The sequence below is a fragment of the Misgurnus anguillicaudatus genome, chromosome 25 (genome assembly GCF_027580225.2).
Source record: "Misgurnus anguillicaudatus chromosome 25, ASM2758022v2, whole genome shotgun sequence".
NCBI classification, from domain to species: domain Eukaryota; kingdom Metazoa; phylum Chordata; class Actinopteri; order Cypriniformes; family Cobitidae; genus Misgurnus; species Misgurnus anguillicaudatus.
In genome coordinates, this window is record NC_073361.2 from 32018896 (window position 1) to 32044889 (window position 25994).

The 25994-nt window shown below is 36.1% G+C and overlaps 1 protein-coding gene across 6 annotated transcripts in view; it reads right to left on the reverse strand.

Moving 5' to 3' along the window:
* Positions 1 to 25994, reverse strand: part of slc12a7b (solute carrier family 12 member 7b) — a 62591-nt gene that overhangs the window by 21658 nt on the left and 14939 nt on the right. For all 6 annotated transcript variants that reach the window (XM_055182967.2, XM_055182966.2, XM_055182970.2 and 3 more), the window contains exons 2-9: positions 7722 to 7816; positions 7133 to 7264; positions 5409 to 5555; positions 3366 to 3420; positions 2226 to 2356; positions 1875 to 2116; positions 1522 to 1733; positions 1279 to 1443 (exon numbers count right to left, since the gene is read on the reverse strand). In XM_055182967.2, coding sequence (XP_055038942.2) covers positions 1279 to 1443; positions 1522 to 1733; positions 1875 to 2116; positions 2226 to 2356; positions 3366 to 3420; positions 5409 to 5555; positions 7133 to 7264; positions 7722 to 7816 — 1179 coding nt within the window. The remainder of the gene's footprint in view (positions 1 to 1278; positions 1444 to 1521; positions 1734 to 1874; positions 2117 to 2225; positions 2357 to 3365; positions 3421 to 5408; positions 5556 to 7132; positions 7265 to 7721; positions 7817 to 25994) is intronic.

Sequence of the window (25994 nt, forward strand, 5' to 3'; positions counted from 1 at the left end):
AAGAAAAATAATGAAGAACAAACAAATGAACAAACAAATGAACAAAGAAAAGAAAAAGGAAAGAATGAACAAAAGAACAAACGAATGAAAGAAGGGACGAATGAAAGAAGGAACAAACGAAAGAAGAAAGGAACGAAAGAAGGAACGAACAAAAGAAAGAAAGAAAAAACAAAGAAAGGACCAAAGAACAAATGATTGAAAGAATCAAAAAGAAATAATAAATGAATAACAAACGAATGAACAAACAATTGAACAAAGAAAAGAAAAATGAAAAAACGAACAAAAGAAAGAATCAACAAAAGAACAAATGAATCAAAGAAGGAACGAACGAAAAAAGAATGAACAAAAGGAACGAACGAAAAAAGAAGGAACGAAAGAAGGAACGAATGAAAGAAAGAAAAAACAAAGGAATGACCAAAGAACAAATGATTGAAAGAATCAAAAAGAAATAATAAATGAAGAACAAACGAATGAATAAACAAATGAACAAAGAAAAAGGAAAAAACGAACAAAAGAAAGAATCATCAAAAGAACAAACGAATGAAAGAAGGAACAAACAAACAAATGAAAGAAGGAATGAACGAAAAAAATTTGAACGAAAGAAGGAACGAACGAAAGAAGGAATGAATGAAAGAAAGAAAAAACAAAGGAATGACCAAAGAACAAATGATTGAAAGAATCAAAATGAAACGATAAATGAAGAAACAAACAAATGAACAAAGTCAAAAAAGAAAGAACGAACAAAAGAAAGAAGAAACTAAAGAAGGATCGGAATGACCAAATAACAAATGATTGAAAGAATAGAACAGAAATAATAAATGACCAAACAAATGAACAAATAAAGAAAGAAAAAAACGAACAAAAGAAAGAACGAACAAAAGAAAAAAGAAAAAATTAAATGAAGAACGAAGGAAAGAAAGAACAAAAGAACAAAGTAATGACCAAAGAACAAATGAATGTAAGAACAAACAATAAATAATAAATGAAGAAACAAACGAATGAACAAAAAAAGAAAAATAACAAACAAATAAAAGAAAGACAGAACAAACAAAAGAAAGAACAAACAAAAGAATGAGAGTAAAGAACGGATGACGAACGAAATGAAAAAGAAAGAAAGAAAGAAAGGAATGAACAAAGGAAAAAACTAATGAACAAACAAACAAAAAATAAATCAAGGAAAAAATGAATGAATTAAAAAAGAAAAGAATGAACAAATGGACAAACAAATGAAATAAAGAGAGAGAGAGAGTGATGTAATGTGTATGTATGTTGTTGTACCTGTGACAGAAGGAAAGTAGATTCCCACGAGTAAAGTGAAGAATGTGGTGATGTCATTGACGACATACGGCATTAAGACGTCCTGTGATGTGTCAATCGACTCTTCTGATGATACAGATTTCTCCACCAGCATCCCAGCAGGACCATAACTGCTCCACATGTTCTCTGTACACATCAAACACAATCTGCATTCAACATCTTTCATTTCAGAAACATTTAGATATCCACTTAAAGTCCTCTGACCTGAAATAACTCCACTGGTGAGTCCAGGGATGCCCTGAATCTCTGTGACGTTATTCATGGAGAAGTATTCATTACAGCTGGCGTTCAACTCCGGCCCTTTACAAAAGAGCGACCAAAGTTTTGTGGTCATCGTCACGTTGTCGATTATTTCTGTCTTCAAGCACTTGTCAAAGTTGTGGTTCTGAAGGGTGCGGTTGCCCAGCAAACAAACTCTGAAAATAAGAAAAGAGAGTTTTGAAAAAGCTTAAAAGATGCACTCAATTTGAGTTTATTGTCAGGAGAATTGTGGCGATTAAAGTAGGAGGTCAGACTCTAATGTATGTTAAAAAGAAGTTCTCTAACATCTAACTTACGGGAAAACCGGAGGCTCAAAAATGGTTTTGATGACCCCGGCGTAGATGGCCAGGATGGAGAGGACGACTGCGGCGAGGAAGACCAAGGCCAGCTTGTTCACATACTTCACTCCGACAAACACCACCAGAGACATGAGCGCCAGACAACACGTGCCATACACACGCATGTTGTTCAGCATCGCCTCGGCCTGCAGCTCTTTATCATCTGTTTTAAAGATGGCAGCATTGGGCACTATATACGTCTGTGACACAGTAGACAAACAGCATAAAGACGTTATTTTACAAAACCGTGTAAAGAGGAGGAAGACATAAACGATTGAGTAGAGGAAGGGGGATGAATTCAACACTTACCAGCAGTATCTCGATTGTACCGAGGATGTACATGGCCCCGGCGAATGTGGTACCCAGATAGAAACAGAGTCCAACAGCGCCTCCAAACTCAGGACCCAGAGATCTGGAGATCATGTAGTAAGAACCTCCAGCTTTGGTGAGAACACAAAAACATCATCATACTGGAACCCTGACTGTGCATTCACACCAGACACGAAGTATCGCACTATTCACGTGTAGTTAGACGCTTGAACATTTTAAGTTTCCGTATTTTTTAGTTTATAAGCCGCGTTTATTTTTTCATATCTTGGCTGGTGCTGCGTCTTATAGTCAGGTGCGCCTTGTAAGTCAGTATGAATTAATTTTGACATTTATGAGGCAAGAGACAACATTACCAACTACATCCATGAGAGTTCGCCATATGCTGCTCCTGTATTTATGTAATTCAATGGATTCAGTGATGTGGAATGATGAGAATGCAAACTTCACGCTACTTGGCCTGTTCGGTTAATTTAGACTATTCAACCTTCCAGGTAAGTTCTGTATGTTATGGTTTATCGTTTAAATAACTGATATTATTACTTTAACATACAGACATCTATTCAGCCTGCTGTTCTGTCTGCTATTGTTTAGTTGAATAACTTGCCTTTCCAGATTAAATGTCTGTTCTTCGGCTTCCATTTTGTGAAATAATTTTCTAAATAAACGCGACGTATTCACTGTGACTTATATATGTTTCGTCTCGTCTTTGAATGATGCGGCTTATACCCCAGTGCGGCTTATAGTCCGGAAAGTACGGTAACTTGCTTCATTTGCGTGTGAAATCTGCTTCATTTGCACGTTTAATTCATTCACTCACTTTCTTCCAAGCAAGATCCTTTATATTCCTGTTTCTATAAAAGTATGAAGACTGCATCTATTTGCGTATTTGCATTGACTTTATACGCAATCTACTTGCGCAAATCATTGAATTCATGTTCTGTGTGAATACACCATTACACATGCTGATCACAATAAAGACCTAAACATCATAACTCTGCATACAATGACAGACCATACAAATGTGCATTTCTACAAAAAATTCACAATAATTACTCATGCATGCTGTTTACAAGTTTAAATGCATGCAAACTTCATATAAGGAAACTTCTTGTATTTTACCTGGAACAACACCGTTTGTAGCAATGGCACTCATTGATATAGCTGTGAGCATTGTCTGAAAGCAAACACAAGTAAATATTATTAGTGTCAAATTTAATATCACTACACTAAATCATATTTAGTGTTACAGTACATTCACACGCTTCCCATTCACTGCGTCACTGCCGTCGCCTGCGGCAGAAGTTGAACATTTCATACAGTAGTTGAATAGTCAAAATATTATTGAAATCTTACTTGTTATTATCTATAAATTAAAAAACAGGGACCAAACCTTTTAAAATGTTTTTGTCTTTCAATTGTTGTGGGTTTGTGGAGGACAGAACACACACAAACACAAAAAACAGGACTACTGTACAGGTATATAAAACCAAAATGGTTCATTTCCAATGATATGTTGACTTTGAACACAATGATATAAAGCTACAGTAATAATGATTTTCAGGAACATTTGGTGCTTATAAAGGTCAGTGCTGTTATGTAACCTGGCCACTGTATTTGAATGTCCTTGAGCTTCATGTTTACAGTAAATCCCTGCATCTCTTTCTCTGGACCGGAGTCAATCAGAGTACATGTACTTCAAGCTTAATGCTCGAAATAAACCGGCACTAACTCATCTTTACTAACCAAGACTCATTTCATTTCTTTTATCTGTTTAATCGGATTTCATTTTACTGTAACGGTACAAAATCATGCACTGTAAAAAATCGCTGTAGTTATAGACAGTAAGTTACTGTAGATTTAATTGTATGTTATTTACTGGAAACAGTTTCTTCAAATAAGTCTTTATCTTTAAAAAATAAAACAATAAATTAACAGCAACCAGAAATCAACATCAACATTTTTCTTTTTTACTTCAGATTTTAGTTCCCAGAATGCTTTGCATGAAGCTGTTATTTTAGTTTTATTCTATAAGATAAAGACTTGTTAATGTTTCATGTTTATTTAACTTTAAACTAAATCGTTTAAACAAAATTATCAATATATTATAACTAGACAGCTACATTGTCTAAATTAAAAAAGTGGTGCTTGCCGTGGCTGAGATGTTTAGCACAATGCTAGCATGATATAACAATATGCATGATATATTATAAGGTGGTCGCTAGGATGTTGCTGCCAAGGGAGTGTGTACACCAAAACATTTAAACGCAGATGAAAACACCAGGTGGTCGCCGATTGTGGGCGCTTGCCAGCATTTTTCAGCTAAGGGTTTGGTTGCTGTGACACTTCTGCTTTGTTTTTCAGACGTTGAATCATACGCCGATTGGTTGTTGTAATATCTGTCCTGCCACTCCTTCACTGTGATTGGACGGCTAAGTGAGAAGTGACATTAACAAGCTGAGCATTTTAAGCAAAGTTCAACATTTTTTAACTCTGGGTGCTCAGCGCTGAGCGCAGAAAAAAAGCACGACGCTTCCATTGGAAACAATTAAAAACATACGCCGGGGTAAACGTCTTGGTTGTTAGGGTGTTGCTGTGTGGTTATTATTGAAGAAAATGATTAAATATACATATTGTTAATGAATAATAAAAATATATATTTATAAATGACTTGAGTCATTAAACGTCAGCAGGAAGTGAAGGTGGATGTGAATTAGACGTCTGATGTGATTTATAAACAAACATCAGACACACAAACATAACTTCAAACCAGAGGAAGGTTTAAATCGATGGACTGATTGATCTGATCCATTACACACACAAACACACAAACAGAAATCATATCATCAGGAATCACATTTTCTTTTCATCTTCATTGTGCTATGAAAACACTGAAACTTTCAGTCCTCCTGTGTAAACTACTTCCTTTCATTAAAAACTAAACCACAACCGCTTGCTGTGACATCACAAACCTAAACCATTAACACATGACCATCCCAATTCACATGCCCATTTCACAAACTCCAGTCGTAGGAGTTAATAAGAAGAATATGACATTAGGATACAGATCTTAATCTGATCATTTTAGTCAAATTTGTAGAGTTTCAAGAATCTGTTTTACTCATTTTATTTGGTAAATTCTTAAAGAATAAAACCTTAACTTACACATGTGCAGCACATGGACACAATTATAAAGGCCTCCAGGATTCCTGCCGTCCCCACGATCCACGTCATTCGCAGGAACAGAATCACTCCCAGGATATTTTGCAGACAGGGCAGGTAAACCCCGATAAACGTCCCCATCTGTGGACTCTACAGATGAGAGACAAACACAACAGCGTTTAAAGAAACACCTGTTTGGGATTAATGGGGACATCAACATGCCTGACCATTACAGCATGAGACATGAAGCACAACAGATGAATTTATAATGTTAACAGCGGATGTGCATGGAAATGATTTTCAATGACAGCTTTACTCTTTAAAAAAGACATAAATGATGTAATCGGGACACTCAAGGTATAATCTACATTTATAGTCCATGACAAACATTGCCAATCAAATCAAGTTGTGCCTAAATTATTCAAATAAAAATTACAATACAAACACAAAAGTGCATAACCAGAAGCCTCATGCATAACTTCAATAAATGCACATTACTAAATGTTTATAAGGTCAAGAGCCAGTACTGCGTTTGTTCATTTCACTTTTGAATCCAGAATGATTCAGTTCAGTAGTAAATCGATTGATTTCATGCAAGAGGACAAACGTTGATCCCTTACAAGAATTACAGTTTAAAACATAATCTGAGCATCTGAATATCTGAACAAGACTCACTCCCGAAACTGCGAAGATTGACACAGAGGTAACTATAGCAAGGTTTTGCCATTTCGCTTGGTTATCATTTACAACTTTGACCAAAATGATATTACAGCGTTATGTTTTGCAATAGACCTCCATCTTGGCATTGCATGTTATACGCATTTGTGAGGCTGCTTCTCTCAGCGCTGTTTTGCAGTGTTGCCAGATCCTCATCTTTTTTGTACATACCGTTTTAGCGCTTAACTGTTTATGTATTTTGGCTGCCAGTCATAATATTTTAATCTTTAAGGAAAAGCATTTGGATTTATTTCGGTTTATTATTGTGTTTTTCTTGTTCGCTGTATTTTTTATGCAAGATCTGGCAATACTAGTAAGAAAATGCTTGTGCCTCTCTCATTTTCTGCACCGCACATACAGAAGACATTTTCCCCTCCTAGGCATTTTTTTTTTCAAAAAAAAAAAAAAAAACTATTAGGTCCATGATATACGTTTAAATACTTTATCAACAACAAGTTGTTTAGTTCAGTTATGTAAACATCTGTAATGTAGAGTTTCTGTAAATGCGGTTGTCACTACTTTTTACATTTTGTGGGAGTTAATTTGGTTGTAGCATGCATTTGTCAATCCCGTAAATTACTAAAGTGTGTGTACAAAACAGCATTAAGCACTAAACGGTGAAGTGAAGACCAAATTTAATTGCAGTATGTACAAGGCCATACTGTCTTCAGTCACTTAGCCTACAATGGGTTTCTATTGGTCTATAGGTTTCTTTGACTACTACATTTGGCACATTGTTTTTGTCTTGGATATCATTTCACATCAAACAATAAAACCGCCTTTAATTTCCTGTCATATTTTCTACAGACAGACAACAAAGGCCTAAAGAATGTAAAAAATGCAAGCGTCGTTTCATATTAAAGTACAATGATATTGTACACCGAGTTCAAACACCACAGACAGAAAGCGACATGTGTTTCAAATTAAGTTATCTTCACAACCTCCTTTACTTCAGCCGGCTGTACCATGTCCTCATTTTCATGAATCGTCTCTAAGCTGATGGATGTTACCTTGACTTTTTTCTTCTTGGCCCCTTCATCTTCATCAGCTTCCTCGTGCTCCCGGACGCCCTGCGTGAGATTCGTGTAGTTGGCCAGTTTGCTGAGGAGCGACGATACCATGGGATTGCTGTCCATCTCCTCCTGAAAGGGTGAAGGTCATGTGTGTCACAAAACCAGGACATTAAAATGTGTCTTATCATCAAAGGACATAATAACAGCTCTACTCGAGTCTTAAAATGCAGAAAAGGAAACTCCATGACCTATAAACACTTTTATTTGTGGTCAGGACATCAGACTAGAGTTAAACCATGCTTTAAAAAACAGGCAAGGAATGCCCATCAGATCTGTTTAGAGAGTTTTAACTCAATATAAACTAAAGCCCATTTGAAGGTCATTTAGGGGTGGTTTCCCAGACAGGGCTTATCCTAGTCCCAGACCAAAATGCATATTTGAGCTGCTTTAATTTTAGCCTATAGTATGAAAAATACATGTTATTGGCAGATATATCGGTGCATCTCTAGTAAAAAGTTATTAGTAAAAAAATCTATTACTTTAATTTAAAAAAAGACTTGTGTGAAGTTCACAGACAGTACTGTACCTCGAAAAGTGCCATGTTTTTCCCATCATAGAGGTTTCCTTTCTCATCTTCTGTGTTATGGAAGAAGGGAATGCTTTCCCTCGGGTTTCCATCACCTAAAGAAGACAACAAAAAATAATGTAAAATAAACAAATCTTACAAAAAGTATTCATGCAACCATCACTCGTAGTTAAACCATAGTAACCCTAAATTAACCATTGTTTTTACTATAGTAACCATAGTTCAGCACTTTACTATGATAAAACCATCCTCAATTTTCATTAATAGATAAAATGAGTAATGGATGAAGAGAGAACCTGAAAGAGAAGATGATAGATACAGTAGATGTATAAAATGATGTATGGATATGAGAGATGTTTATTGTCTGTTATTGTCAGGAGTTCAGAGTTCAGTTCAGATGCACTGGGTCATAATGATTCTTCTATATTTGGAACATACTGTATTGGAAATCAATATCATCCGCGGGTCAAACTTCAATGATGTTTAAAGCAGCAGAGCAGCTTTAGTCCAGTTTAACCCCGTTAGAAAACCTCAAGGGTACACTAGAATTTAAAATTAATGTGTTTTTGCCAAATGGACCCAAGAAGTCCGAACTATCTGGCATGTGTGCATTGAGTCCTTTTTCAACCCCATCTCTGTTTGCCAAGACCACTTGTGACATTGTGTGCTGGGCGATAGGTTAATTTTTGTTGTGCCAGACCTGTCAATCAATTTTAAATACACACTGTAGCGTTACCTTGGTGTCGTCGTAAGATAACAAATTAAAATAAATGGAGCAGCGAGCCAAATAGGGTGCGAGCGAGGCCACCGGGGTTTCTTTCTGTCTGATTGGTGCATGCAGGTCTGTAGTAGTAGTAGTAGTAGTTTATTTATAGAGCACATTTTCAACAACAGGATGTTGTACCAAAGTGATGTACATGTATAATGTATAAGAGAATGCAAAAACGCATCATAAAACAGCACATCATAAAAGAACTTCACAAAAACAATATACACATAGAAAAATAAAGATGCTTTATGATGCCATAGTAGAATTTATGGCTGAATGGCCATAAAGTCATTACAAAGTCTGTGAACTATGTAGTACTGAATTGTGAAGTTACACCGTTAAATAGTTTTTTTTTTTTACAATTCAGGATTATTTGGGCAGGGCTAAAACAGTGGCTGGATGAAGCACTGGAGCTACCAAGCATGGCCCCCCCCCCCTAATACAATCAAAGGATCCATTCAGATTGTAGTGGTAGCCTATTTAAAGGTTGAGAGAGACGGTGTCATTAGCAATTGGGTCTCCACTGACAATTTGGTCTTCTTAAGACCTTGCGTGATTCCGATGGCTGAAAAAAAATTCTAGTGGGTACTGTTTTCAGTGCCGAATTACAATTCCTACAAAATCACGTTCTGATTTATGTTATTATAACTTTGTTAAAATTACAACTGATTCCTTTAAATTATGTGTTTCATATTGTAGTATATGATTTAGGCTATTGGTAGTGAGATTAAACAAATAAATAAAATAATTTTAGTTAGCTTTACGTACTAGCTTAGCACACAACTAATGGGTATAATATATTTTAACCATGCTTTAAAATGATAATTTACGAGACTTACTACACTTTTAGTATTATAATAAATATGGTTAATTTTCATAGGGTACGTTTATAATTTAATATAATCAAAAATATTATTTTTAACCAGACTAACAAACTGCTGACGTCTCTGCTACATAAATTGTAAGTTTTTTTAAAACAATATTTAAATGATTGTCATCTGGACAAAGTATTTAGCATGCTAGACCCATAGCCGCTAATGCAGCTTTGCTTAGCCATTAGAAACAAATTTTGATCAGGCATTAGGTACCAGTCGGGGTTCCAAAATGTCAGGGGAGACCATAAGCTGATTCTTAATATGCGTTCTTCAGCGATCTTGCGTCCTCGTGTTCTCGCTCTACATCATCATTAACCATCGAAGTTCAATTCCAATTCTCAAGAACGCAAGTACAGAGGACACGAGAAAATACCAGGATGTGTTCTTGATATCGAGGATGCATGGAGTGCAAAACAATGGCAGAGGTCAGGTGACCAACAGGAAGATCGCACACATCTCAATTCTCACAAGTGAGTTCTATGTTCTCGCAACCTTCTGAGTTCGTTCTTCCGAGGTCGGCTGGCAAGACCAATCTCCATGAGAATGCAAGTCCGTTCTTTGCATTCTTGGAATTGAGAAACAGCCCTAGATTGTAAAAAAGATGGACGTAGTGTCCATGACGTCACACATTGGTTTCTGAAGATCGTTTTTGAAGCTTAAAGTAGGTGTTGCCTGGCATCGCCATCTTGGCCACGCGTCATTGCGCATCATTTGCATTTGCAGAAAATGGGTAAAGAGGTGGGATGTGGGTAAAGAGGTGGGATGTCTGGTTGCTGAAACCACGCCCATCTAGCTTGATTCTAGTGACGGCAGTGGATGTTCACCCCTCACTCAAGTGGCCACACCCTTAATTATGCAGAACTTTAAAGCTTAATATAATTTAAACTGAGGAGTTACAAAAAATTCACCCCCTTCACAGTTGTCATGAAGGGCAAAATTAGCTATACAGACCAAAAACTATTTGTGTACCAGGCTGTAAACATTATTTTTCTACTGTAAAGTCGGCCATCTTTAACATGGTGGTATATGGAAATTAACTCCCTTTTGCAGCCAGCCTCAAGCGGCCAGTCGATGAATTGCAGTTTAAGTCACTTCCGTATTGGCTTCATCAGAGAGATCGGAAGGGTTTCCCCTCGGGGGAGACCCAATTGCTCATGACAACGGTGGTGGGTGTGGTTTCAGCGCCTACAGTGAACACCCCCCGACCATTTGAGAGCATAATTCACTTAATATTAGACTGTACGTGGACTTTAAGATCAGAAGAACCTTTCTGTATTTATATAATGGTATGAATTAAATGGTTCTATAATGAATGGTTCTCTCGGGAACCAAAAAGGTTCTTCTATGACATCACTGTGAAGAACCTTTCAAGCTCCTTTATTTCACAGTGCATGTACTGTATGACTTAGTTAAGCTTATAATAGATTTAAAATTGCAGTGATTTTAAATAAACAGCTGAACTGAGCTACACCAGTCCAGCTGATATTTTCAGATGAAATTGTTTATTCGTTTCTTCGGTCAGTAAAATTCAGATTCAGTGATGTACTTAAACTGCAGTCATGTTCCAAGAACCTAAATCAAACATTTCTGAAGTCAAAAGGGTCGCACTACATTACATATCTTTGACAAGTTTACTTTGTTAAATAAAGTCCAAGAGTACAACTGATGGTACATGTTAAAAGGCCAACAACTATGAATCAATGTTGTGACCGTTCACCAGATTGGATATCATTCATGTGTGCACTAGAACTGTCAGAGTATCACAATATATTGTGTGAACAAACACATTCATCACTCTTTATGATGCTTACATGCTGTTATTATTGATGACTTAAAGTTCACAGCTCTCCACCATAAAACCATCCTAACACCAAACTGAGACATGAGCGATGTGTTTTATCAGCACTACTGCGCAAAGCAAACGTTTCAAAAGCTGTTGGTTTAGCAGAAGAGTAAACACAAACCTTCAGCAGTCTCAGAGATTTGTACTACGGGTTACTACAGGTCAACTTAAACTTGACTACATGAACTCTTGTGCAGCCGACATGACGTTTATTGCGCAATTTCAAACAACAACATTTGAGCTCAAAAGTCAATAAGAAGACTCATCTAGAAATACATTAAAGCAAATTTAAGCATTTCCACATTTTCTATGAAAGAAAAGCTAAGATTAACTCACTCCCGCCAGCCTTTTTTTAAAAGTTTCCCGCCAGCATTTTTTGTGATTTTCACAAAATGCCTTCCAGGAAAATTTTCTTTTAAAAATAGATAAACATACAAATATATCAAATGAAAGAACAGACCCTTTGCTTTCTAACAAACAAACAAAATGTGGAGGAAAAAAACGTTTCATTCTATCTATATTTTCCTATCTATATCCAAACTCTTAAATATAACCAAAAGGCTAAAATAATTGCATTTTTGTGAAGGAATTTTGTTAGAGATCAGATTCAGAATGATTATAAAAAATGTTTTGCTTCAGGTTTTTATATATTGGGTAAGTGCTAGTGGATAATCACAGTATTATAGTTAACCATAAAAACTCATTAGAAACACGTTTTTTCATGTAAATGTTTTCTCTTAATTGGCAAGATAACTCGTCAATGGCGGGGAAAGAGTTAATGCTCATTTTCAATTAAAGTCGCCATGAAACTGAAGTAGTGATTGTCTTATTTTCCCCGTGGAAACGTATATCCGAGTGAAACAGCTTCTGAAATACTAAAAGGTAGGGCTGGAATTGTATTTGTCCATCGAGAACTGATTGGATTGTTGGATGTTGGGTCATGTTGCTATTTGCTAATCACTACGATCTTTTCCCTTTGACCCCGCCCACCTGCCATACCATATGACCGGAAGTCAAGAGAGATTGTTTAGAAGAGAGTAGGAGATTTGAGTTTTTGTTTAAAGATTATGAGGGCACATGCTTTTTTTTAAGCTCACGGATTAGTATCTTGTAAAAAATACCACAACAAAAATATATATATACAGTTTTTCAGTTCAATTTAATTGTGACTAAGTTTGGACAAAGTCTGTTTAGGAAAGTCGCACTAGGCGATGTTTGCAACACCTCCCGGCAGTTATTTCAGTCATGCAAGACAAAAATCTTATCTATTTGAATGGGGAAAGACATATGTCTAAAATCACATGCTAAAATCACAATTAAATAACATATTTCTGAACAACATTTAAACCTGACATCAACTGTACCATAACATACATATTAAAGGGACAATAAGTAGGATTTACCCCCATCTAGTGGGGAAATTTTATTTTGCATTCAAACAAACAGTGCTCTCTAGTGCCTCGCTTTTCCAAATGCGTGTTGCAACTACGGTAGCCGTTATGTAATGAATGATCTCCTTGTCTGTTTTGGCTGGTTCACATGTTCTGAATGAAAACGTGTTATGGAAACGCTTTTAGTGCTTTTTGTCACTCTCTGCTATTATAGTTTATCAATACGGCGAAACGACATGGAAGCCATCTTGGACTTACACGTTCAATGTAAGTAAAGAGAAGAAATTCTAAGCTTACAAAGAAAAGTCAGATAACTGGCAGAGGTCATTTGACACCAACGAGGACATATTTATGAATAAAGACATTGGTTTTGATTAATAAAACACTTAAACCCTACTTACTGTCCCTTTAAGCTCAATTTGTGATAAAAATGTAGCTTTTTCGAGTTTGTTTCAGTAACTGCCCATGCACATGGATTAGCAAACACCTCACGTGATTGTACAGAGCTCCTCCCACAGAGAATCATTAGTCAGAGCGGCCATATCGAGCATTTCATTGTCTCACATTCATAGTAACAGCAAGTGCTTGATTTTGTTATCCAGTATTTTAGGTTCAGATTAAAGGATTATCTCACAAAATAAGTAGTAATAATATTACACCTGGAATTAAAATAGCTTGCATTGCTTACAAATGTCTGACCTGATTAAAACATTTCAAAGTGAAATCCTTCATGTCTTAAACCTTTCACATGCAGTATATTGTACAATCTCATTCAGATGTCCATCTGTGACTGTCTGGAGATGCTGATACAGTAGAGTGAATTCTCCAGAGATGTGATCCACTTTCATTTACATGTGACAGAAAATGACCTGGATTAGAGAGACGCTTACATCATTGCTCATGTCAGGTCGCTTCATTCAACTGTTCACACGCTACACAATGTATTCAGAAAGCAAAATTAACGGAATATTTGTCTACAGGTTTTGTTCTGTCTTTATACAGTATGTTTACAAACACATTTCACGTTGCATGGTCAAACATCTGAAAACGTGACTTAGTCTAAAGTAATTTTTTGTGATTTACTGTTTATGCACAAATCATTAACATAAGTAATGTACATTCGGTGCAAATATAATCTTGATATTTTTAATATGGACTGAGTAACGTCATGTCAAAGATTACAATTAAAGTAAAATCATTGATTGAAATCAAACTTTAGCCTGGATTTTATGTACAGGGTCACAAATGCATAGCCGTGCCAATTCATGATCAAACACCAATTACTCAAACACAACACAACATCCCTCGATAACAAACAAATGCATCTTCAACCCTGCTGCAATGTGGCCTAATTGCTTTTATCTAAAATGCATACAATTTTCTCATAGCCAACAGCAAAGGGAAAGTTTTCAATTGGTCAAAAGTTTATGATCGGTCTACACATTGTGCTAAGATTACAGCAGGACTGGCCAGCTACAGTATGATGGTACCAGCCAAAATAACCAACAAGATCACGCTTCATCCGATCAGCCCAGACACACTGTATGTCTTTGGCTTGAGAGCATCTTTTCCAGGCATGAACGGGACTGTGGTTTAAGTCTTTACAAACAGACATCATATAAAGTTAAAGATCAAATATAGCAACACTCTCTCCAAGGAGATTACTTGCTTACCGCCGACCAGATACAACAAATTACAAGCAGTGATGCTTTATAAATTCCATTAAAATTAAGTCAAATGAAGTCAAATTTGTCTGTAGACTCTAGACATCTATTGATAGACATCACATATGATGGGAAATAGCTGATGTTACAACAGGAATCAGACTGACCACATACATACACCCACAAAGAGTAGCTGCGTATCCATTGCAGATTTGCGCAAAACTTTAGTGTTACTTTCTAAATGTCGACAAAAGACTATTTGAAAATGACGACGTTTTCATTAACCGGTATTATGCGGCTGAAACTTAATTTTTTTCCTCTGACGATAAGTCATTCCAAACATCAAGTCTAATGATGTTAGTAGGTTTAAATATATCACATCCACTAAACTAGGCTTTTATTAACCGAAGGAGACGTAATGATGCGTTCACACCAGACGATTGGTGGCAAGGTGATTTACATGGTAAGTCAATGCAAAGACACGAATAGGCATCCTGTGGCGTGGTAAGCGCGAATTGAGAATGGCTGCGTGATCGAGTTGAAAAATCTAAACTTTCATGCCGCGTTAACCAATCAGGAGCTTGCTCTAGCAGTAACGTGATTACAGGAAGCGAGCAGAGGCAGAAAAACAAAACAACAATAAAGGACAATTTTACAGGAATTAAAAGGATCTTGTTTGGAAGAAAGTGAGTGAGGAGGTGAAACAATCTGGTAAGTTTACTTAATTTGAGCTACATCAGCCCCTCCAATGATGCAAATGTCTTGAATGACTAGAATTTCATGTGTGAATAAAGCGAGTAAACTCAAAATGTTCAAGCGTCCAACTTTTTGCCGCTTCTTCCGCATCTGGTGTGAACGCACAGTAAGAGTGTTATCCAAACATGAATGCCAAGGAAAGCCCCTTATACTTAGGAGCAGACACATATTGAGGTTTTTCTGGGAGGTTTTAGTACATACCGCATCATCTTTAAATAATTATGTGACTTACATACATCAGGTGACATGAAAATATAAATAAACTGTTTTCATTGCAGTTTTCCGGAATACACTTTTTCTGAATTGCCTGAAAAACCACCTCATGCGTGCATAAAAACTTTCTGGTGATAAATGGGAGTTTTCAGAAAATGTACATGTTTCCACTGGCCATATTTTCAAAGGTTAATGGAAATGTAGTTAGTGAAACCACTGAAAACTATCCTAAAGAAAATGTGTCACACACAATGTGGCCATCCTATAGAAACATAAGCAGTCAGTAGTGAACTTACTAATTATACTAAACACCACCGAACAAACTGAAGTGCAAAGCAGTGCATCATTCATTCAGAAGAGGGATTAAACACAAGACTGTTTTCAATATCAATGCCATTTAAGCTTGACTGTGTCAAATCTGTTCCAAATTTGTTCTTCACAAGCTTCAATCTAGACAAAGTCTCATGATAATATCTTTGTGTAATATTGCTAAGAATAACAATACAGTTTAGTAAGTTTCTTCTTCTTGGAGGTTTAACTTTAGCATGATCTTTATCTTTATGCTTCACCTGTTCACATCCTCACCTCACTAATTCTTCCTCAAAAGGTGTTTTATGATAAAAGTGACCAAGCCATTTCATTTATGTCCTTAAACACCACACTTTCTGAAGATAAATGTGGAATTAACCAGAAATATTTACTGACCAAAGCAGACCACACATCAAAGCAAAAGCACTGTGTTGGACATCGAGAGATTTGAGACCCAGACTCACTAATGACACCACACAATCACTAAAGGTGCACACCGCCCAACTATCTAATTTAAAATATTAAAATATTCATTAAAAAACTATCACCTGCACCTGCACAAACAGTGTTTGCTACGGTGCAACCTCAAGGCATTTAGTGCTATAGTCACGAAATATTTATTATTGATTTATTTATTCATGTTCATGGACATGATTTGGCTCTTTTTTTCTTGTCATTGACCATGAATGTCTTTTTCGTGTCACAAATTTCTATTTATTGTTTTTTTTTAGTCCCCAAGCATGACTTTTTTGTGTAATTTTATGTTTGTAAGTTTTTCTATTTTTTTTAAAACCATTGTCGCTTGGGGTTAGATTTGGGGATTGGATTCGGATGTCATTTTATGTATTGGTTTCTTAATTTTTTCATCCGATTTTGAAACTATTGTCACCTGGGGTTAGGGTTTGGTTAGAATGTCTAAAATGTGAAGGGACAAAAAATTTCAGAAACTAATACATAAAATTACACGACAAAGACATTCATGCTCAATGACATGAAAAAAGAGGAAAACTGTGTCCATGAACGCGAATAAATAAAGCAAATATTTTGTGACTATACCACGACATGTCTTGAGATTGTGTTGTACTCTACCAGAAGAAGATGAACTCAAAGCCCCCTATGAGTAAACACCTAAATTTACTGTATAGATACCAGATTGTATTTATAAACTTGTAAATAAACATCAGCACACATTTATGGACCTGACAGGATGAAATCTACAGGTGCTAAAAGCACAAACACACCTTTGCTTTACCATTCACCCACAAGATGAGGTTTTTATCCGTCATTTCCTTTCTAGTAAAGCACATCTACACTTTTAAAATCTGAGAGCAAAAGCGTTTCAATGAAAGGATGTAATTGATGCTTTAGGTAGGGCATTAACAGGTAGGTACAGTACAGTCTCTATGGTAATGAATGGTCACATACTCTATTTATATCAGCTAAGCTCTCTCTCTCTCTTTCTGATCTGTAAGCTGCCTACAGTAGCTATGTTTTACCATGACTGTACAGGAGACGGAGGCAGACAGAGTCACTTCAATCCCTTTATCCAACACGGATGTCAAGAAATTAAAGGACCAAAGTCAGGCAAAGTAAATAAGGGCAGATATAAACGTATGCCAGTACAGACGCTAGTGTAACACAGCTGCTCTCAGCCTTCAAAACCTTATAAAATCGGCTCTGCATGAAGATCAGTTCTGCATATAAAACTAAAATATTAAAGAAAAATCATCAATGTTTCCATAATAGTCTATTCATGTCTATAAAAACCAAAGAACGACAAAACAACTGCAAGTCATTCATGTTATATAATAGCTTATAACACCAACATATATCTTTTTCCAGCTATCTGTGAAGTTAACAAAGATTTATGTTAATCTAGAATTGAACAGAAGTCAGACAACTGGTTTAAGTTCGATAAAATAATAACAACAAGTTTCAAAAAAGGCTGTTTTACATCTATTGTCAAAAGAAGTTGTCGAATATATCAGTAGCTTTAAAGATATAGCCACCATAAATCAAAAAACATAAATCCCTTCTTCATATCGTTCACTTACCCTGCGGATGGGAGTTTGCCCCCGGCTCCATGCTGATGGAGAGAGAGAGGGTCAGACGAGGGTCCCCAAAGAGACGCTCAATAGGGGTCTCCCCGGTACCTGAGGTACGGACGACGCTACGCTAGCGTGTGCTCGGATGAACGGCGTCTGTGACAGTGCCAATGAAACGACACAGACGTCAATCCCTGAACGCTTGATCCCTGAACTAAACCACTCACCCGGACGCGGGGGAGGAGAGAGAGAGCAAGCGAGTGATGATGAGATATCTAGGTGTTTGAATGGACTGAAATCAGATATAATCACATACAAATGAGAAAACTACATGCCACTACACTACAGATATAGATGAAAATACTTAAATGTCCCGAAAAGCATAAATATCTCGGATATCGGATTTGCAACAAAACATTTTAAGTTGGACATCAAGGTGTTACCCAACACGGTACATAAAACATAAAAACACACAAAAAAAAATCTAAACTGAGCAATCACAAATATTTCAGAGAGCTGTTTAATGGTAAAAAAACTGGGGAGATTTTCTGTATGTGATGGGTGAAATAAAAAAAAACTTTTTTTTAATCAAATGCATTGTTTTTATATTTTAGTAGTTTTGCATTTGTGATTATTGACTGTTGGTCATTTAGTGTCTCTTCACTATCATGTGAACTAGGCAGTAATCACTTAACCAGATTAACCAAATCCCATCCTTTTTATAAAACATAGCAGCACCGATAAAGCCCACGCAGGACAAAAACTTTATTTACAAAACTGACTCAAAATTAGACACAAAAATAACTCGTACAAGCATCAAATGTGTCATGAGGAGCTGAACCCGGAGTGCTTGAATAAAACCAAATGAAAATGAAAAAATAAAAAAGTACAACGTATAAAGTCTGACACAAAACTGTAAATCAAACATACATCATGTATTTGGATTTATACCTGTTAAGTGTTAAGGGTTCTGCTATGACGCTGTATAAAAATCCTTCAGGTTAAAGAAGTGCTCATTATATAACAGAGGATGCTGGGATTGCGGAGGCTGCATGTGTGGGGGTTGATAAGCAATCTGACACACTCCACTTAAGAACACTTAACATACAAAACCACTGACGCATTACAAATGTTAACTCATCTTCTTTATCACCCCAGAATACCACAAATAATCATTTAATAAATAATAAATATTTATATAAATATTATATATAAATTTGTTCTTCAAACTAATTTCTTTTTTAATAATTGCATAATAATTATTAATAATAATTTTTAATAATTCCTTTAAAAGTTACGTTTTATCTCTTATTTTCAAATTTGCAATAAATGTTTCCCATAAAATGCCATTTATAATTTAGTAGTTTCAGTAGTAATGAAAACAGTGGTCATGTTGAATGGTGACTGTGGTTCTTTCATCATCGTGGGGTTTTGGCCTGAGGTCAAGCACTGAGGTTTCGATCTGTCTAACAATCATTACTTTTATCGGTCACGAGCTCTCCATCACATTCATTTCCTCTGAACGAGCAGCAGACGAGCAGGAAGACAAGAATGTTATTTTATACACGGTCTCAACAGAAATCAATCTCTATCAGACATACAGATGCTGTCTACAAGCCTATATACTGTATGAAACTTAAAAGCAATGCAATGCATTTTAACAAAGAGCATCAGTCAATTAACCAAATAAAGGCCAAAAAAACTAGTAAACTATTCTATAAACAACACAGGTTGACCAGCAGATGGGGTCAGTGAATGATGGATGAGCTATAAATCAGTCATACGCACTCTTCAAAACAGCATTAACCTAAAAATGCTGGGTTAATTTCAACCCAGCTTTGGGATTTTTTAGTGTACAATTATTATACAGTAGTATGCATGCTATGCTTTTTGAATTAAATACCTGGATGACTACGTAATGTGCACAACAAATCATACCGTCATACATCACGTGCCGTATTCATTAAGTAAGTAAGTAGTTTGCATGCTTTGTAATTATGATGACGTCTGTCCAGTACAACAACAAATTGCTCTTTTCTAAAAGAATTAAAAATGTAAACCTATAGAAAGTTTTTAGACATGAAACATGATTTCTTTCCTTTCAAGAGAAGGTCATTTATGTTTTAATTGACTCCAGAAGCAGCTGTGAATTCTGTGCGTCAGCCAGAGCTGTAAAAGTGCAGAAGTCATTTCATCTTGAGGTAATGGGAGCAGTGAATCAGCACAGCGGCACTAACAAGAGGATTTAAAAAGTGTTTCAACGAAAGAAAAGAGGCTACTGACAGAGAACATGGAAATATACAGAACAACATCAAGATCCATCAAGTGATATACTGGCTTACATTACAGTTACACGTGTTCACAAAAATGCTGGAAATCTCTACACAACTGTCTATGATTACAATCCTGACAAAGACCAGAACATAGAGACGGTCTGTATGAAAAACAAGAGCGAACTTTAGACCACACTGATGCTTTCTTTGTGAATACAGTATGTACAGTACACCTCATGTACACATTTCCATGTGATTGCCAAACTTCAGTATGCATCAGTTTTTGTCCTAGAGATATGAATAAAGGTCAAGAGATAAGATGTAACTTTACCTACAAAATTATTAGAATCAGAGGAATACTTAAAAGAATCAAATAATTTCCTCACCCCCATGTCATCCAAGATGTTTATGTCTTTCTTTGTTCAGTCTAGAACTCATTTTTCTGAGTAAAACATTGCAGGATTTTTCTTAGACTTTAGTGGACCTCAACGGTTTACAGTTTTAATGCAGCTTCAAAGGGCTCTAAACGATCCCAACCGAGACATAAGAGTCTTATCTAGCGAAAACAAAAGCCAAAAAAGTGTTTCTCGTCTTGCATTAGCCGTGTAATGCACCAGCGTGATCTTACATATTATGTAATAATAACATCGAAAGGTCATGCATGATGTATGTGAAACTACCGCTGAAGTGTTTATAAGTGTGGAGAAAGTGGAGCGTTCAGATGTTGTTGTATGTGTCATGATACTAATTCATGTCTTTGTGTCAGTTTATTGTTTAAAGAGCACCTATTTCATTGCTAAAAAACAATGTTATTTTGTGTATTTGGTTAAAAAAACACATTATTTTCCACATACCGTACACTTTTGTAGCTCCAGATTTCCTTTTCTTCCTAAAAAGCAGAGATTTTATACAAAACTGTCCCTGATTGGCCAGCTAAACTGTACATTGTGATTGGTCTGAAAACATTTGACGTCAGCCGAAAATGTGACGCTCCTTACCATGTTTGAAAGATACAGCTGCTAAATGAAGTTAACTTACAGGCTGTGAGTCAGAAGCGAGAGGAATGGGCTTTATGCCCAGCTGCACTACTTCCTGAACTTCAGCCAGCTCCTTGTTTCCTGTCTGCCATTATTGGACAAACTGATTAATCCAGGTGTGCCTGACCTCAGTACTCACAACAACAATAATCAGACGCACCTGGATTAATCAGTTTGTCCAATAATGGCAGACAGGAAACAAGGAGCTGGCTGAAGTTCAGGAAGTAGTGCAGCTGGGCATAAAGCCTATTATTATAATGTCGGTCTTTACTACATCACCAATCCCAGGAAGTAAAGTGTTGCTTACAATCCGTGTGTTTGTTGTAGTCCAAGAAAAGAGATTTACATTGGAGTTGATAACTCGCGTCACTGTTTACTTTGGTGTGTAAGTGTGTGTTAGTACGTTTACGATATGCAAAATGTACGACCCCCAAAGGAAATTTAAAAGCGTGAATCGGACAATAGGTGCCCTTTAAAATGATCCACAAGTGTGTGTTTCGTATGTGTAACACATGCCTTTTCCACATGATTATGTAATTTGTAAGGTCGCGCTGGCGCATCACACAACTAGTGCAAGACGAGAAGTTGTTGTTTAAAAGTACTTGACAATCATTTTGCTAGATAAGACCCTTATGCTCTTAAAGCTGCATTGAAACTGTAAACTGTTGAGGTTCACTAAATTTATGGAGAAAAGTCCTGGAATATTTTTCTAAAAGAAAAAAACAAAAACAGACATAAACATCTTGGATGGCATGAGGGTGAGTAAATTATCTGCATTTTTTTTATGAAAGTGAAGTATTTCTATAATAACGTGGATGAAAAACTCCTTAGACTTAAATTCAGGAAAACTCTGAGAACATTTCTCCCAGAACATTTACCAAAGTACCATTCACACTATCTTAAAAAATAATACAATCTAGTAGGCCTATACTCAGACTAATATATCAATCAAATATTTCAGAATGCATACTAACAATATTTAGGTGAAAACAGATAAAGCCAAGCAGCACCGTAACCAAACCCACGTCTAACATATAAACAAGATTTGAGTACAGACACAAGAGTTCATTAAATGAGCATCGAGCTGAAACAGACTGGCAGTGATCAGATCTGTCAAAAATCCAGTCCATTACAAGTCAACATGATATTTCCCTACGTAATCTTAATTTTATGTTTTTTGGGCGGCATTCCAGTTAAAGATCGCATGACTTTATCGTCATATAGAGTTAATAGAAATGTTATTTACATTACTGTAAGTAAAAATGACTCCAGATGGGTTTTCACAATCTGGGTCACAACTGTTTGTCTTGATTGGATTCAAAAGGAAAACCGGGAGAGGAGAAACGTGAGAAAGAGAAAGTGGTGTTAAAGGATGTTGAGCGGTCAGGTCACTGTGCCGGATTGAAAGGGAAACGCACAACGACTCTTATCAGCTGAAGCACATGTTGGGCAGAGCAGAGGACACACAGCCGGCCAGGAAACAGGAACTAAAGTGTTCGGTATGAAACAACAGATGCAAGAACTTCAGATCAAACTATTCAAGAAACTTCTCGAAGAATCTGGACCTGGATTTGTTTCATTTAGATTGAAAAAAGAAAACCGTAATGTTTGCTGTCAGGTGCCCATGCATGTTAAATAGCATAAAGTATACTGTAAGAGCCTATAGCATATGCTAATGTGTTCATTTCCAAACATCATAACAGTAAACAATAACAGCATGTGTCTAAAGATCATTATATTACTAGAGTTTTTATATTTGGATTTTTATTTCATTCAAAAACAGACGGTGCAGAAACAGTTTGTCACGGTATGTACTTTACAGTAATGTATGGGTGGAGGGCATGGATTCTGGTTTTGTTCTCATGTATTAAAGCAGCTGCAGGCTGTGATGTTGTGTAACTCGGGTGTGGTGTGATTGAAGGTCACATATTTCTACATTACGTGTTTCACATCTGGCTGAAGTTACAGGGGCTGGTGGATGACATTTCTGTGACATGATGAAGAGGCGTATGGATATGTGTCGTAACGTAGCTGTCATGCTAACACATTGACCCCAGAGGATCTTATGAAAAACTTTTCATTATTTTACGCAAAGTCAACGGAAATCGAGCAGGACCAAAACATTTTACAGCTGATCGCTGTCAAAAAAGTTCAGCGACGACGTCCCAAGGATGACAGCAGCAATGACAGTGTTCTTAATATGACAAAGTAAGCGTTTTGATTAATGTCATTAATGTTTATTTTTTTATCAGTGTATACCACTAGTCAACTAAATGAATATAACATGACAAAGATGAATGCACATTTATATATTGATTCAATAGATTTATAGCTCAAGGTTTTTAAAACACATTTAAAGCAATGCCTGAAACTGAAACCACTTTGTGAACACTGACTATACAGGCTACAACTCAATGTACTTGTATGTTAAATTTGTTTAGATTCTGTTTTATAGTGATTACTACATCTATTTAAGCCAACATTATTTATGTATTTATTGTATGTATTTTAATAGCTATAAATTTGTGCTTTAATACTTTGTAATCTCTGTTTTAACCTTACAAGCCTAACCAGGGACATGGGTTGCAAATTAGTCTTGGCTATAAACCTGTATGCATGACATCTACTTTGTATTTTTTATAAAGCAATGTTTTATGCATCTGTCCATGTCAAATAAACATTAAATAAATAAATAAAATAAATTTTGAAAAAAACCTTTGTTTTTATAACCTAAAGATGCTATGTGAAAGTTTGTAACAGAAAATTGTGATTTTTATCTTGTCACTTTCTTGGTATAGAAAACACATTTTTACCGAAATTAGTCAAAATGGATTTATTGTGTTTTGGAACCAAACTCTTTATTTGTAGCAAAATGCAAAAATTCATGGGTAAAACTTTTTTTATGCCAAAAATCATTAGAATATCAAGTAAAGATCAACCATTAGGACTGCTCGATTATGTGCAAAATTTATAAACATGAATATTTTGTTAAAAATCATAATTACGATTATTCAACATGATTACTTAGTGACTTGAAAACATGCATTTATTTAACCTTTTTATTAAGTATTGCAATAGGCTACACGAGTCAAAGCAGTGGTGCCTTCGATGTGCCTTACAAACACATCAGTCCAGCAGCATGCAATTTATGTTTTAATCGCACAATAATTGCTTTACCTCGATTTTCTTGTTTTTGTATGTTCATTGAAGATATTTTGTAAATTTCCCATTAATATATCACAAAAATATTTCTGGCTGCAGTTGCCAAGGACTTCATTTTGGTGATTTTTTTTAGAATTGTTTACCAAAACTAAGTTACTTGGTTGTTTTTTTACATTTTTTTTAGGTTGATAGAAGCATTGGGGACACACATATTGATAAAAATTTACACCTTGTAATGCACTGTAGGCTATAAGTCACTTTGGATAAGTTTCTGCCATATGCTTTAACAACATCTTTCTGTTTTTGAACTCTGTCTTATTCAATATCCTTCACAAGCAAACAAATCCATTTAGAAAGCAGGAGTTCCCTTTTATAGACGGTTGTGGTAAACGGCGAGTGACATGAAGGGATGAAAGCATGTGCACAAGCTATATCTGTCTATGAGAGAATGACCTTTACATACCAACAGATACCACGATACTCCCACTGCCCATATACCCACATTTAGACACAAACATCTGGACTGCTATAAACATAAAAGAGTATAAACATATCATGGGTTTTAAAGACACAGTTTTACAAGTGATCTGTTCGTGACTATAACCCACACAGACTCTGTATAAATACATCACTATTGAATCACTTAAATGTGATGTTTTTAGTCAACGCATGCAGCTGAATCAGCAAAACGTCAGAAACATGAACCCAGATTTCCCCAAACCTGTTTTCCTTCTACAATGCCAATATCTGCTGGCTTACTTTATTGCACAACAATCACTGTTGTTGTTCGATTTGCATTTACGTACATGCAATCCTGAACGGAACGTTTCGGTCAAACTTTAATTATTGGACAACTCCATAATCCAAACAAAAGTCCACGTGAGCGTGTTTATTCTGGCCGACCGAAGCGTGAAAGCTTTGAGCAGATACAGCAGATGCTGAGACGGTTTACAGTTACCCTGTTATTCAATTTCAGGTCGTCTTTTTCATGGGGTGGAGCTGGAGGATAATTGGATACAGCTGTCAGACTCGGTAATGTGTAATCGGGCAGAAACTTAGGGAGTTATCTGAAAGGAGGCTTTGTGGTTATAGTGTAAACTGTTAGTCCAGATTCCCATCAACCCCTGAGAACTGGCTTGAAATCAAATTTATTTCGACATCATGAACTGGGCAGTGCAAAATAAAACAAACACAAACAATTATTCTGCTGAATTTTGATGGGTGGGGTCTTAACTTCCCCAATTGGGAATCAACAGGAAGCCAAAAACAAGGTCGATCAATAACATTGACTGCAATCTGTATCCCACCTCACAGGAGAGACGGCGAAGAAAAACAACCATTGCACAACGTACAACTTACATAATCTGTAAACTTTAGGCCGTATTTGAAAGGTATGGTATCGATTATCAAGAGAAAAAACATAAAATAATCCGTACAATGACAAACAGTTACGCTTACTTAGAGATCTTCATTAGCAGATGAACTCATTGACCTTTGGTCCATATCAGCATACCGCAGTACTGACCTGGAGCAAGCACTTGAGCTGAGCGATTTAGCTTAAAAAATACATGTGTACATAAACACATGTATTTGTGTTTGCTTTATAAGTGAATTCTTTCAATCTAAAGTACGCAAATTTAAACATAACTAGATTCAAAATAGTAAATGCAAAACGTCATAAATAGTTTAAATGAGTGACGCTGTTAAAGCGATGTCAAACGTACTTGTGGGATGTGAGACAGAGATCAAACAATGAGTCTTGTGATGTGTTCCTCAAGGATCCTAATAGTCACAAACTACTTCATAAATATCAAAATGATTTTATATACTGCTTAATCATTTATCATAAAAAAATCATGTATTGCCTGACTCAGGAAAGTATAATATTACTAGATGGCACTCAGAAACAACAACTGATGCCATGTTGCTGAATATA